The sequence below is a fragment of the Poecile atricapillus genome, chromosome 9 (genome assembly GCF_030490865.1).
Source record: "Poecile atricapillus isolate bPoeAtr1 chromosome 9, bPoeAtr1.hap1, whole genome shotgun sequence".
Classification (NCBI taxonomy): domain Eukaryota; kingdom Metazoa; phylum Chordata; class Aves; order Passeriformes; family Paridae; genus Poecile; species Poecile atricapillus.
In genome coordinates this window covers 9158305-9172648 of record NC_081257.1, presented here as the reverse complement: position 1 = coordinate 9172648, position 14344 = coordinate 9158305, and the positions used below count along the sequence as shown (strand labels likewise).

Below are 14344 nucleotides of genomic sequence, written 5' to 3'. Positions count from 1 at the left end.
CATTGCAATGGTTTGCACTCAGCATTAACTGGGAAATTCCAAAGAACCTGACGACACACTACCACCTGGGGACACTTCTAGATACATCTTTTAGAAGTGGTAGAAACATTAGTTAGAAAATTAACTTTTAAAAATACAGAGCTGGTCATGGCAGACAAGCACATGCCTATCAAGACTACCCAGAACAAAGACAGCTTTTTCATCCATGTATTTTTCCTTCCCTTTCCTCTGGCATTTAGGCTCTATTTCAGGTATTCCTGCAGATAATGTCACCTTATTGCTGCTGATTGCACTCTTCTTACTTCACTCTCTCAACCTCTGACAGCTTGTAATACAAATGAGAAACCATCATGAGAACTGTTCTTAATCTTGCCTTATTAGGCTTAAATATTTTCAGCACATTAGACCAGGTGCTGCTTATGAAAAGCAGATTTTTTAAGGGTATTTTGCTCCACAAATCTACTTCATTCTGTATAAATGCAAGATGCTCAGGAGTGAGAGACTTGACCAAAAATACAAAAAAAACCCAAAGGCTGCTGTTCTGCTGGAGCACTGCCAATAAAAACACCTGCTGGAATAAAGACCTTGACAATCAATCACTGTCCCTGGTTTGTCCATGCCATGGAGCTGTCTGGGGAAAGGTAAAAGGTGAAAAGAAGAGGGTTAAGTTTGTGTGCTACACCTTCAGCTCACAGTTCCACAATTCTCTGGAAATGCCAACATGCATTCATCCTGGAATAATGGATACCTATTTTTAGTCTAATGCAAAATCTCTATGACACCGTTAAATTTTGAGCCCACAATTCTACAGGCAAAAGCAACACACATTCTGTAAAACCCCAACATTCTTTCCTGCCATCAAGTCCTTCTCCCTCATGTAAAATCCATTAATGTTGGGGTTGTCATGCTGAGTGCCTTGCAAAGCTCCAGAAGTACAAAATGGATTTGGAAATTTTTGTATTTTTCCTCCTGAAAGCAGAATGTGCAAATGTATTAACCCATAAATCTGATTGTTTCCAAGAGGCTACTACACACACAAGTAAAACAAGCACTGCCTTTCTGGATGTCACCAGGCTACCCCAGAAAGCACTCATTTGGATCCTCTCCAAAGTCAAAGATACATGAAAGGCAGTATTAGCAGGTTTAGATTTGCTGTATCATCTCATTCATCACATACAATTTCACTGGTTTATGGATTTAACATAGCCTTTCCAGTTTTTTTGCCACTTTCTTATGAAAACTGCAATAACACCCATTAATATCTGTAATAATATACACACACAGTTTGGAAGAATTGCCATGGGGGTTGTCTTGATATTACATTCACATCTATCATCACTGACCATGACAGTCAATGTGCCTTTTTTTTTCATTTTATTAAGTGGCAAATGGAAGAGAAAGATTCAACACTCCCACTATAAGGTTGCTGTTAGCATAAACATTTCCTTCTGGGAGGAAAAAAAAAATTAATCTTTCTCTATTTCAAAGGGTTACACAGAGGGTATTGTAAAATGAGAAGGCTTTGACAGAGGAATATTTTTCTCAGTTTATATCTCCATTTTTGCTTTTGATCTCTTCTGGAAAACTACATGAAGATCATCCCCACATTATTTTACAATTTTCCACAGAAAAAATTGTTTAGGAGGACATCTTAGAAATATACAGTCAACATTATGGAAATATATGCAAATAACTGCAATATGTGCTGTTCTCTTACCAATAATACTTCAGGCTAAACTGAAGAGGTTTTGGCCTAACCAAGGCAAAATCTGAACATCTCTACTCCTTTTACAATGTATTTGAGCCTTTACATGTAGTTTTCTCACCTTATAGTAAGCCTTTGCATTGTTAAAGAGAAGCTGGAAATCAGCAGTCAGCACATTCACATCATCATATTCCTCCATCTTCAGCTTTTGTTGGATTTTCATTAAATCAATTGGCTGAGAAACCACTTCATAATAATCTGGCTGATTTCTGTTGCAATGACAAAAACAGGCATCATATTCCAAGCAGTAAAACACAAACCACAGCACTAAAGCTGACGCATGTTTATGACTAAATAAACCAAAGAAAGTTCCAATATATTTTTATTACAGCTAAAAGATCTGGACAGTGCTCTATCAGTCAGCTCACTTCATGCATGTTCTGTTACTGTCCTCAGTTTTCTGAGTTTAAGAAAAATATCAGCCTCTTACATAGCTACTGCATTTTCAAGAATCACTTCTATTAACCTTCCCAAGCAGCTGTCCTTAGGATTACATCCCACCACTAACACAGAAGATGATCTTACAATCAAAGGCATAGATGTTTTATGCAGATGTCACAAAAAACATTTTAAATTAATTCAACGTATCCTTTATTTTTCCCTGAAAAAGAGCACCAATGTAAGGACATCCCATTGAATAATTACATCAAACACTTGGATCAAACACTGATATGAAATGATGACAAATGTAGCTTAGATTTTTCAAAATGTTTGCTGAAGTATTTATCAATTTTCACTTCTCTCTGATTAAAACTCAGGTTCATGGTTTAACCAGACCAATGGCCTTACCTTCTCTTGGGTGCCCTGATGAAGAGCTCACAAAGGAGCCTGCCCTGCTCATCTTTGTAGTCTCTGATGGTGTTGTAGAGCTCATGGCAGACAGCAATCTGAAAGGCAAGAACAATGAAATAAGGAAAAGGGAGAGAATTTGAAGGAGGCAACAAACAAAAGCCTGTTTACAAAGGGAAAGACAAGCTGCCAATCCACAGCATGCCCCAAAGCAGAAGTCAGACACAACTGGAGAACCTCATGCTTTAGCAGGATACCTGACAAGTGTGCCAGGTACTGCAGGATTTCCATTTATTTTTTGAACACAGGGAGCTTTATTTCAATGCTAATTCTAAGTAAAACACCCAAAATGTAAATTAATTCAGTGCAATTCTCTCCAAGCTACAGGCATCTACAATAACAACAGGGGTTCTTCTGCCCTGCAGTTAATTAACATTAAACTGCTCATGCAGAGGCATAGCAGAGGCATTGTACACTTCAGCAATCACTGCCTGTGCCATTCCCCACTCATCCCTCTGCATTTGCTATGCAGACACAGCTCTCAACTTCTGCATGTTATGATTTCAGCTCATTCTCCAACGTCCTTCCTTCTGTTAAAATCACCAGCAAAAAGAGAAAAGCAGCAAAAACAACATAGCAAAGAAAAATATGAAAGTGGTGAGCCAGGACCAAGCCAAAGCCAAAGCCAAAGGAGGTCCTAAACAAAGCTCAGCCAAGGCAAGAACAGATTCAGGACCAGGATACATGTGCTAAATACGGTCATTAACTTTACAGTCCAGCATATTCCACACAGGAACACAGTATCCCCAAGAAAAATGGTGCAATCAGTAAGAAGGTACTAACAGGATCTACAGTTGGGAGATTGGAAAGTCTCCTCCTCTTCCTGCTTGGGCCTGGTATATTGGTGGAGTGATGGGCATCATCGAAGTCTCCACCGCTGACGCTGCTGGAAGGAGAGGTAGCTCTTCGCCTCTTGGAACCCATGGAATCCAACTTCTTCTATAATGAACAGAAACATTCTTAAAGCCCTGGCATTGCATCCAAACCCTCTGCTGAGAGCTACCTACAGAGCTAGCAAAGTTTCTGATGATATATCTGCCAAATGCTACAGGCCAGTTAAGTCATTTCTGTAAACTCCAACTTTGTGGAAATTCTCAAGAGTAAAGGGAAAACAAAATGCTCCTACAGTTTTATAGTTACCAATGACAGCAAGGCCAGAAACCCCCAAGCTCACACTGATGGAGGTGAATTTAGCAGATCTTCACAGAATATATTCTTAAACTCTCCACATTTTCATACCCCATCCAATGCAAGACAACTAAACAAAAAAACACTATTTTTAACAAAAAAGCTGTACAGAGACACATGCTCAGTTTTGGTGTAAAAACACTTCATTCCATGTCAAACTAAAAAAAACATGAAAAACAAACCAACGAATCAAAAAACCAACCAACCAAAATAAATTACAAATGAAAAGGGCCACAGAATACCTTGTGTTATGTTCAAGTGAAAAAATGTCTGGATCACCGTGGGACCTCCCACTCCCACTTTATGGGTGGGATGAATGGCTCAACCATGGAGAAGCAGAAAAAGCCCCCTCCTCTTTTGGCCATCGTTTTGCATTTACCAACACAAGCAGTGACAAATGAATAAGCACCCTCCAACAACTATGGTAATTTATGGAAGAAGTTGTTGGCTCTTTTCCAACTTCCAGTGACAGCCTCAGAAAAGTATCTTTATTTGTGGCTATCTCAAAGGCTGAGGACAGAACAGATGCATCTATCCCAGCCTATCCCCATTTTGTAACCAAATCCAGGAATTTCTTTTAGGAGGCACTCAGATGATTGACAAGGTGTGGCAGCACAACATAACCACACTGAAGTATTTTTGTTAGAGACAGAGATAACTTCAGGCACACACATGAGATGAATAAGGCAGGAATAATTAAGAGTTAGGAAAAAGAAAAGCAAAAGGCCATGGCAGAGGGATGGAGATACAATCGATAATTTACCAGATTTACCAGAGTAGAACCAGCACCTCGAAAAGCCAATCTCCTCATAGTGTCTGATGGGCAAGCACAGATACTGCGAGAAGGGGACACTCTAAGAGTGGCAAACCAGTAATGGTGTTAGTACAGCCACAACTGGAAGACAAGAAAAAGGAAAGAGAGAGGGAAGGAAATTCAGAGTAGGTAGATAAAGAATAAAATCAAAGAATAAAGTGGATAATTACAGTGACAGAGAAAAAAAGCAAGAAACAGAAGGCAACTTTTTTTAGCCCAGCAGAAACTCTACCAAGTAATTTTGTACACAGAATGCTAGACACTTCTGTCATTGTCACAGTAAAAATACATTCCTCTAATGTTCCTGAATATGCATTACAGATTTCACAGCCACTTGCTAGAGAATGATTCATCAAGCAGAACAGAGTGTAAACAGAAGTGATACCTGACCTGAGAGTACAAACCAGAAAGCTGTAAAAGTTACAGAATATGAAGCAGTACAGTGCTTATAACAACATAATCTTAAGGTCAACAAACAATAAACTCTAAGATGATGCACCTCCATCACTCCTCAGAGTCGGTTTTTATACTCAGATGTAAGCATTAGGTATGCAGCCACACACTAAAAATACATTGTTTCAATTTCTAAGCAGCCTCCAAGTCTGAATTTTTCCCCAGAAATTCCACGTGAAATACACAGAACAATTTTATGGCAAAATGCTTGCTTCTATGTAGTTCTTCCCACTCCTGCTTTCCTTCAATCAAACCCCAGAGAGATTCTTTTCCTGTTCAGCACTCTGGACGTTTCCATAACATGGACATGCAGAGAAGCTCTCTGGTTTATCAGCAGGCAATTCATTTTGGGAACTGACAACAGCCTCACGCTTTGGCACTGCCTCCAACTTTCATCTGAGAGCTACAGTCTGGAGAGGCTCCACCAGACACGTGCTGGGTAACATGTTCCTTGGTTGTGGAAGAAAGGCAGGAGGGACCAGAATCCATAATTCTGCTTCAACCAGGAACCCAAGAGTACACTCAGTCCAGTCCTATCCTAAAATAAAGACTTGGGAACCTCCCAACCAGCACCTGCCTGCAAACTGCACATCAGCTGTTCCATGTCCACTGTCTGAGGCACAATGCTGTGGCTCTCAGCCACACTCTGACACTGCTGTGATCAAGATACCCTCACCACTCATACACAGCCTCCAAAACACATTTTTCTCCTCTAATAACCATGCAAAACATGTATCAGTCTGGACAAAATCACAAACTCACAGTGAGAGACCTGCTGATACAACACTCTCACTGAAGGTGAGGCTCCAAAACACAAACTTCTCCCTAGACTGCCAGACTCCTAAGCACAGAGAACTCAGCTGTGCACAGAAACACACAGTTTTACTGAAGAACCTCTCCCAGAGTTTCTTCAGCAATTACACTGCTGGTTCACAAGTCTCTCAACAGTCACACCAAGAATCTGCACCGCTAGCAATGAGCCACCTCCAGTGCAACAGGAGCTTGAGCATTTCCTTGGTAATTGCCCCCACCAGCCATAAAAATGTCACTAAAACACAGCAAGAAATGCTTTGGCCATTACTAATTCACATGTACACTAATATACACAACGGGTGAAAGGCTGTCTACCAAAAGCTGTAAACAAGGACCACAGGTGTCACCCACTCCAGCCTCCCTACACGAACAGGTTTTACTCACATCGGACATAATACACTCAAAATAAAACAATGCATTCTCTCACACGGCTCATTTTCTGCCTGCAGGCAGAGGAGAGCTAAAAGCCAATAGATACCACGGGTAGCACTTATTGCTATCAGGATCTCCCACGTTTCACCAGAAACACGAAACACGGTAAATTTAGCAAAGGGAACAAGGGAAGGAAACGCAGCCAGAATTTCCCCCGGTTACCAATCCCACTGAAACCTACTACGGGATGGGAAGAGGGGGCTGGCAGCAACCAGGCACTGTAAAAGGGCATAGCTGGTAAAAAAGCGAGAGGGACAACACATCCATCGATTTAACAATACCGGGACAAGAAACAAAGATACCAAATATGTAATTTCCCCGAAGCGCCGGAGCCCCTGCCCGGGAGCTGAGCTCTCCCCAGCAGGAGACAAAGAAAACCCCTTTCCCGGCACCTGCCGACAGGACCGTGTCCCGGGCCCGGCCCGCGGTGCCGCCACAGCGGGCAGGAGCCGCTGCTGTGCCCGGGCCCGCCCCGGTAGCGGCCGTTGTCACCCCGCGGGCCCGGCCCGGCGCCGGGACGGGGAAGGCGGCGGGAACACGGCGGCAAGGGCCGAGGCGCACCCGGGCCAGCAGCCGGGCACCGGGACGGCGACACGGCCCGGGCCCGGGGCAGGTGACAGGGGCAGGCGGCGCTCGGCGCCCCGGGCCCGGCGCGGCGGGGCCGCTGCGCGCTCGGGCGGCGCCGCCACACAAAGGGAGGCAGCGGCCTCCAAGCTCCGGCCCGCGCCCCGCCCGCGCCGCTTACCCCGCTGGCTCCGCTCCGCCTCCCGCAGCCGCGGCCGACCCGGGGTGGGTGCGCGGGACCCGGCCCGGCCCGTCCCGTCCCGTCCCGCCGGTACCGCCCGTCCCGACACCGCCGGTGCCGCCGCCGCCGCCGCTGCCGCAAAGCGCGCCCGGCCGCCCAACGCGCCGAGCCCGCGCGACACCCCGGCGGGGCAGCGCCGGCGCGCTTTACGGCAGCGGCCGGCGGCGGGAGCACGTGGCGGCGCCATGAAGCGGCCGAGTGAGCACCGGGCCGGGCACCGGGAGCGGCACCGGGACGGGCAGCGAGGGCCGGCAGGGAGAGGAGGGCGCGGATGGGGGCGGCGGCTCGGCACGGGGGGGTGGCGGCCGCCCGTGGCCAAACGAGCGGCAGCGATCGAGGAGGCGGGAATCGGGGAGTGGGGCTGGGGGGAACGGTGGCGGCGGCGGGGATGTGTGTGTCGGTACACGGCGCTGATGGGCGCGGTGCGTTGCAGAGCTGAGGAAGGCGAGCAAGAGGCTGAGCTGCCACAAGCGCTACAAGATCCAGAAGAAGGTGAGGCCCGGCCGAGCGCGGCCCCCAGCGCTGCGTTTGGCCATTTTGGAGCCGGTACATTGATATTTTGGCCTTAAACTGAGAAGGTTTTCCTGTGCCTGCCTTCAGATCAGAGAACACCACCGAAAAGTCAGGAAGGAGGCCAAGAAACGTGGACACAGAAAGCCCAAGAAAGACCCCGGAATTCCCGGTGCTGCGCCGTTTAAGGAACAGCTTTTGCGGGAAGCCGAGCAAAGAAAGCAGAGGGTAAAATACAGTTTGTGGTAAAGAGGACAAGAACCGAGACCATCCCTTTCTTTAAGGAAGCTTTGTGTGCATAAGTGTGCACTCAGAGGAGCAGTTATGGCAGATTGTACATGGTCCCAGTAGACTCGTGCTTTGGAAAAATAATATATTTATTTCCAGCATTGTAAAGTGTACAATGATTTGCTCTTTTATTTTTAACCTCACTTCATTTCCTCACTGTGCATGTGAACATGCTGGAAGTGTCATTTCTAATGCAGTCGGAATTCCCTGTGGTGCTATCAGAGTTCTGGGAGTTAAATCATGGTGTTATGTGATTGCACAGAAAATGGGGATCTGCTGTCTCCAGTGTGGACTGGTGTGATGTGGAAACAGTATCTTTATCAGCTGTAGTGGTGGCAGCAGAGCTGCTGTTTTGGGATCAAGTCTCTAGGTAGGATGCAAAAGAAAGAGTTCCTGGAGTCACTTGGACTGTCAGGACTCTTAACTGAACTGTCCCAGGAGCTTGGGTCAGAAATGGGGAGAAAGAACATTTCTTCTTTACCACCTTCAAAGATGTTTTATCTTGCCTGGGTTTTTGTTTGTAATCAGCTTGAAGAACTGAAACAAAAGCAGAAGCTCAACAGGCAGAAAGAACATGAAAAGAGGAGGAAGCTGGAAGCTAAAAAGGATGCAGATACAATCAAGGAGAAAACAGAGGGAAAGGTAGGGGTCCTGTATGATTTTAATTCCTTGAACCTGTAAGTCATCCTGAAACTGCACCTTCTTAAGCAGCATGTTACATTTTCATGCTGAACATCCACACAAGTATTAGACACTAATTCTCATTTAAATAATTTACTTTTCATTTGCTTTAGGAATCCTCTGGCAAATCAAAAGGAAATACTACAAAGCTGCTGAATAAAAATTCTAAGAATTCATTCTGCAGGGAGCTCATGAAGGTGAAATGCTTTAACTATTTTTATATCATTAGATGAGAGTCAGCAATAAGACCACTTGTTATTTTCCTTTTTTTTGTATTACTGTTTAGAACACAAAGTTTGTCTATGATAAACTAGAACCCTGAAATAAGGGATTTTACAATAGAAAGTGTTTACAATTATTTTTGTAAACCACGGCTATACCAGAGTTGTCATCTGGTCTGTCATGCCTTACTTGATTCTTGTCTTTTCCTGACCCAGGTGCTTGAGGCCTCAGATGTGGTTCTGGAGGTTTTGGATGCCAGAGATCCGATGGGCTGCCGGTGTCCTCAGCTGGAGCAAGCTGTCACTTGTTCTGGAGGAAACAAAAAGCTATTGTTGGTTCTGAACAAAATTGGTAAGAAACACAGGTTTTCTCAAAGGGATACTGGCACTGTGGTTCTGTGGTAGGTGAGCTATGAAGATTTTAAAGGAATCTGAGATTCCATTGAAGACATAAGATCCAACTCTGAGCTCATGGAAAAGCTGGAAATTACCAAGTTACCAGCAGCTAAATAAAGAAAATAAAATACAAAGAGTAACAACAAGAGCAAAGGAAACTTCGTAGTAGAGTAGCCTTTGCAAGGATTGTGGGATAATCCTTCACAGAACATCATTCTGTACCATACAGAGTCTTCTAGCAAGACCCCAGCATTAAAAACCTGATACAGAGGCCATAGATGTAATTGTGATATGTTCTGCTAAAGCAGAAAGAGATTCTGTGTGCCTTTGGGGAATGTACCCAGTACTTTATACTCAGACAAACATTATTTATCATGATAAGATTAATTTAAGAAGTGAAAGAACTGCTCTTCTTTCCAGATTTAGTGCCAAAGGACAACGTAGAGAAATGGTTGAATTATTTGAAGAAGGAGTTTCCAACAGTTGCTTTTAAGTCAGCAACAATGATGAAGGACAAGACTATGGTAAGAGCACTGCAGGCTGTCCCATGAGAAAGTCATGTGTTTGCAGTCATACATGTTGAAACATATTTAAAATTCCTTTTCCCCTGATTTGATTGAATTCTGTGACTGATGGATGTGCCTTCACACTTGGACTGAGCTTTGCAATACAGTGGGGGAATTCTTACCACTGAAACTGCAGTAGATGAGTAAATCTAAGTATCCATATTTTATCTTCTGTAATAGCTCCTGACCATGGGTTTTTTTTGCCTTTGAATCCTGTAGCAGGTACAGGTCACAAAAAGACATGGACGTATTGATTTCTCAGAATCCTCTCAGTATTTTGGAAGCAAATGCCTTTCAAAGCTTCTTCAAGAGTATGGCAAGACCCAAGACAAAGCCATTCAGGTTGGGGTAGTGGGTAAGTGTTTGGAGAAACAGGAGGAGTTTCCTTCTCTCATAAAGCTTTGGGATCATGTATTACAGACTGGGTAAAACTGCTGACACCTGGTTTGCTAATGAGCTTTCTAGTCATTTATTGTTCTTTGATCTAACGCTCTCAGTGTTATACTTCAGCTGACAGTGGTCCATGGTGCACTTCCATGTGTAGCATGGGGATCTGTGGCAGCACAAGGAAGGCAGGATATGTGCTTCACTGGCACTGCCTTCCTCATGCCTGACAAAAATTCCATGGAATGTAGCATCACAAATCCTTCAAGTGTGAGAAATGAGGATACATTCTTTGTCTTACTTCTGTAGTGAAGACTTCAGATCCAACTCTGATCTCACACTGATGCTTACCTTAGCAAAGATACCTGGAAGAAATAGTTTTGATCAGTGTTAAAAAGCTGTTTTCTTATTTAACTTAAAAGATTTATGTGATTTTTCCTCAGGTTTCCCTAACGTGGGAAAGAGCAGCATAATCAACAGTCTCAAGGGAAAACGTGCTTGCAATGTTGGCCTGACAAGAGGTGTTACCAGGTAAGCTCAGTCTGATGAAAGCTGTTCCTTTCCTTGTTTTGTTGTGTTTCAGTTACCTTGAGTTTGTGCTTCAGTCCATTTGGGGCAAAGCACACCAGTGTGCAGTTTTAAATGCACAATAAAATTTGCAAGATGAAAGGTATTGGTAAGTGTGATGCAAGCTCTCTTCAGGGGATACAGTGCATAAACTTGATGTTTTGCTTGTTTAAATTTCTATCCTACACAAAGCACATGATGACAAAACATTGAAACTGACTGTATGAAGTACATTCAATCCAACACTGAGCTTTGTGTCTTGCATCCCTTACCATTAGCAGTCCTTCACTGATTATCTGCTCACAGGGCATTTCTCTCTGAACAGGTCCATTCAAGCTGTGCATCTTGATAAGCAGACAAAGATGCTGGACAGTCCAAGTATAATTGCAGATCCTTCCAACAATGCCCTGGCTCTGGCCTTGAGAAGTATCATAGACCCCGAAGGACCAGTCCCAGCAGGTGTGCTTGAAGGAGTAAATGCCATCATAAATCACTGCAGTAAGCAGCAGGTGAGCTCCAGCTTTTTTCTACATCTCTTAACTGCATCAGACTTCTCTGTAGGTTTCTTAGGCCCAATAATGAAAGTTCACTTTGCTTTAGCTAATTCTGATTAGTGTTTGAACTGCTGTCCCTAACCATGCAAAGTGCCAATGCCAAGTGTGATCCTTCATCCTTACAAACAGAAGGCAGAACCAGCATACCATGAATAATCCTGACAGCCAGAGTAAACAGCATTGCTTTTAAAAAGACCTCAGCACCACACAATCAGAGTGAAAAATGATGATATTTTCTGTGTCCTATGGTTACAGTGAAGACCTCAGATCCAACTCTGATTTCACTCTAGTTTCAAGCAAATTAACCTAAGCCTAATTGCCTTTCAGTTCTGTGAGAAGTGTTTTCACAGACCAGTGTGCTGTCTCTCTACACCCACGAGTCTGGGTGAATGACAGATGAGTTTGTTGATGAAGTAGGCATTTTGCTTTGTAATGTTTACTCCCACATGCAAGAGAAAAACACTTACTCTGTCCTCACTGTCATCTAGCTTTATTCAATCTTTCATTCCTTAAACTATGAGAAAAGTGGGCATCTCTTTCTAAATGTGCCATTTTCTTTTACCCTAGGTAATGATGCACTATAATATCCCAGATTTCAGGGACCCTGAAGAGTTTTTATCTTTACTGGCTCACAAGAGGGGCATGCTGAAAAGGGGAGCTGTTCCTGACATAGAAAATGCGGCTAAATTAGTGCTTTGTGACTGGACAGGGTATGTATGCTGTGAACTTTGCTTTATGCTGCTCACCTTTTTCTCACTGTTAATCCAGCACCACAGAAACACCAAGTCTGGAAAAGTACTTAAAAAGGAGAGGCTGCTTTTCTCCCTTCCTTTCTCACATTTTACTTGGTTAAGGAGCTAGATTGTCCAACAGATTTAGAGAATGCCATACACAGATAATTTTTTAAGTAGTAAAGGATACATGAGAAGAGTCAAAGCCTGTTGCACATTACTTCATAGACGGTTTCTGTAGTGGGATTCTGCTTTCCTCTCAAATACCAAGTCCATGTTGTCCTCTTCTAGACAGGAAAGGATTGGGCAAATTCTATTTCTGTGGAAATTTAGGGTGGTTCTAGGGTGGGTAGGAATAAATGTAAGTCAGATTCAGTTACTGACTGACTATCTTCCTTGCTCAAGTGGCTCAGCTGCTTTTACAGCTCATGGTTTTGCAGGTGACCTGTGGTGACAAAGTGTACCATTGGTGTTTCCTCTCAGGAGTGGGCTATCCACTTAATACTGTTAACAAATTTAAATTTAAATAGCTACTGAACTGCTGTTAAACAAATGATAATACACAAGTAGTTAGGTGGAGCAGTTTGAGAGCTTTATGCTCTGGGTTTTATTTTTAAATACAGTGATTTAACTGTGTTATCTTTAGTTGTTTTTTAATGCTGATTTTTATTTTCTCAGAGCCAGAATAAAGTACTATTCACAACCTCCAGGATTTCAGAAACTACCACCCTACCTTACAGAACAAAAAATAGCTGAAATGCAGGAAGGCTTTAATTTAAATAACCTAGAACGAGAAAACAGCAACACTGTTCAAGGTAGGACAGTTCCTGTAATAGACTACCATTAACCATAGAGTCACAGATTGACCTGGGTTGGAAGGAGCATTAAAGACTGTCTTGTTCCAAACCCCCTGCTGTGGGCAGGGCCACCTTTCACTCAGACCAGATTATTCAGAGCCCGCTCCAGCCTGGCCTCGAACATTTCCAGGGATGGGGGAGCCACGGCTTCTCTGGGAAACCTGTGCCAGGGCCTCACCATCCTCACAGTAAAGAATTTTTTCCTGCTATTTAATCTAAACCCACTTAGGGTAAACTTATCTATACTCAAATCCACGTTTTCCAGCTTCTAGCAGTTTTTTGTAGATGCCTCAAGGAAAGCTTTTCTCAGAGAATTGTCTTTGCCTTGGTGGCAGAACCCTGTGTGGGAGCCCTGTATGTGGCAGGGAGGGGGCAGAACTGCAGTGTCCCCTCTCAGGGGCTGGGCATTACATCTGTGCTGAATGACAGGGACTGAACAGACACTCCTGTGTTTTCTGCAGCTTTAAAGCACCCCAGTCCAGCAAGCAGCATTGCTTTTCAGTCAGCTGGAATGACAAATGGGATAATAGAGGAAAATAAAGTGATAGAGGAAGAATCAGAGTGGCAAGACATGGAAACAAGCAAGGAGGAGGAAGAGGAGGAAGAGGAATTCACAGAAAGTGATGACGATGAAGATAACATGGAAGATGATGGTGATGATGATGTCAAAGAGGTAAATGAGGGTTTCACTAGGGTTGGGCTTTTTTCCTAAATTAAGGAAACAACATTGTTCCAAGTCACTTGGCTTCAGTAGTGAGGCTCAGCTATACCTGGGGACATCCACACTCTCCCCAGGCTCTGTTAGGTTTCATTTGCATGGGAGATTTCATTAATGATGTTTAAATAATGTCTGACCTCTGACTTGTAGGAAAGCCAAGTTGAGGTCACCAGAAAAGCAAAGCCTGGAAAACAGCAAACGAATCCTACTGATTCCAAAGAGCAGAGGGCAGGTGTGTATTCAGAACCCTGGCTGAAGGATGGGCTCTGGTACCTCCAGGATTTGCACTAATTTCACTAACACATGTTTGTCTCTTTCCAGAAAATGAACGTTCCAGATTACTGTCCTTCAGCGTAGATAAACCAGTAGATGAAGATGATGCCTATGATTTTAATACAGACTATGTGTAACGAATCAGGCACTATTTTGAGAGCTGCTACTGGCTTTCAGAAGAGTCAAGAAGACTGGGGTTTGGAGCAGAAGCTGGAGGAGTGCTGCAGAATCAGAACTGCTGCAGAGACTCAATTGTTGCTGTGTCAAATAATGTACATAATAGTGCATCTCCCGTGATAGTTCCAGATTTTATACAGGTCTAGGAAAACTGATTGTTACTAAGCTTTGTCATAAAGTTTATTTCCTATATTAAAGCCTATTAAAGAAATTCCCAATAGACTTGCTTAGTCTGTTCATTTTGCCTTATAAAAACACCTTTCAAGAGGATAAACCATTTGACTTCGAAAAATAAATGATAA

General features: G+C 43.6%; 2 protein-coding genes and 4 non-coding genes across 19 annotated transcripts in view; 5 read left to right on the top strand and 1 right to left on the bottom strand.

Annotated features, from left to right (window-relative positions):
- PBRM1 (polybromo 1) overlaps nucleotides 1–7271 on the bottom strand; it is a 58924-nt gene extending 51653 nt beyond the window's left edge. For 5 of the 14 annotated variants that reach the window (XM_058844597.1, XM_058844605.1, XM_058844603.1 and 2 more), the window contains exons 1-5: nucleotides 7060–7195; nucleotides 4566–4697; nucleotides 3398–3553; nucleotides 2555–2652; nucleotides 1827–1974 (exon numbers count right to left, since the gene is read on the bottom strand). In XM_058844597.1, coding sequence (XP_058700580.1) covers nucleotides 1827–1974; nucleotides 2555–2652; nucleotides 3398–3553; nucleotides 4566–4613 — 450 coding nt within the window. In that variant the 5' untranslated portion in view covers nucleotides 4614–4697; nucleotides 7060–7195. Of the gene's footprint in view, nucleotides 1–1826; nucleotides 1975–2554; nucleotides 2653–3397; nucleotides 3554–4565; nucleotides 4698–7059 lie in introns of all 14 variants that reach the window. The other 9 variants (XM_058844611.1, XM_058844599.1, XM_058844606.1 and 6 more) reach the window with 5 other exon arrangements.
- GNL3 (G protein nucleolar 3) lies at nucleotides 7183–14285 on the top strand. Its single transcript, XM_058844620.1, has 15 exons — nucleotides 7183–7317; nucleotides 7553–7611; nucleotides 7720–7857; nucleotides 8446–8559; nucleotides 8712–8795; nucleotides 9036–9171; nucleotides 9636–9739; nucleotides 10001–10136; nucleotides 10609–10696; nucleotides 11058–11241; nucleotides 11854–11996; nucleotides 12696–12832; nucleotides 13336–13547; nucleotides 13743–13824; nucleotides 13914–14285. Exons 1-15 carry the CDS (start codon nucleotides 7305–7307, stop codon nucleotides 14000–14002), a joined length of 1719 nt encoding a protein of 572 aa, XP_058700603.1. The 5' UTR covers nucleotides 7183–7304; the 3' UTR covers nucleotides 14003–14285.
- Nucleotides 9227–9299, top strand: LOC131582381 (small nucleolar RNA SNORD19). The gene has a single exon (XR_009278328.1). It is a non-coding gene; the product is annotated as a small nucleolar RNA SNORD19 (small nucleolar RNA).
- On the top strand, nucleotides 10438–10511 carry LOC131582382 (small nucleolar RNA SNORD19). Its single transcript, XR_009278329.1, has one exon. It is a non-coding gene; the product is annotated as a small nucleolar RNA SNORD19 (small nucleolar RNA).
- LOC131582384 (small nucleolar RNA SNORD69) lies at nucleotides 10916–10991 on the top strand. Its single transcript, XR_009278331.1, has one exon. It is a non-coding gene; the product is annotated as a small nucleolar RNA SNORD69 (small nucleolar RNA).
- On the top strand, nucleotides 11505–11578 carry LOC131582383 (small nucleolar RNA SNORD19). Its single transcript, XR_009278330.1, has one exon. It is a non-coding gene; the product is annotated as a small nucleolar RNA SNORD19 (small nucleolar RNA).
- Nucleotides 14286–14344: the final 59 nt, after the last annotated feature.

Bases quoted from the DNA above. Each gene is read 5' to 3' on its own strand.
- GNL3 (XM_058844620.1), top strand. The intron at 13,548-13,742 runs GTAAATGAGGGT...TCTGACTTGTAG, and splicing joins GTGATGATGATGTCAAAGAG to GAAAGCCAAGTTGAGGTCAC. The intron at 13,825-13,913 runs GTGTGTATTCAG...GTCTCTTTCCAG, and splicing joins TTCCAAAGAGCAGAGGGCAG to AAAATGAACGTTCCAGATTA.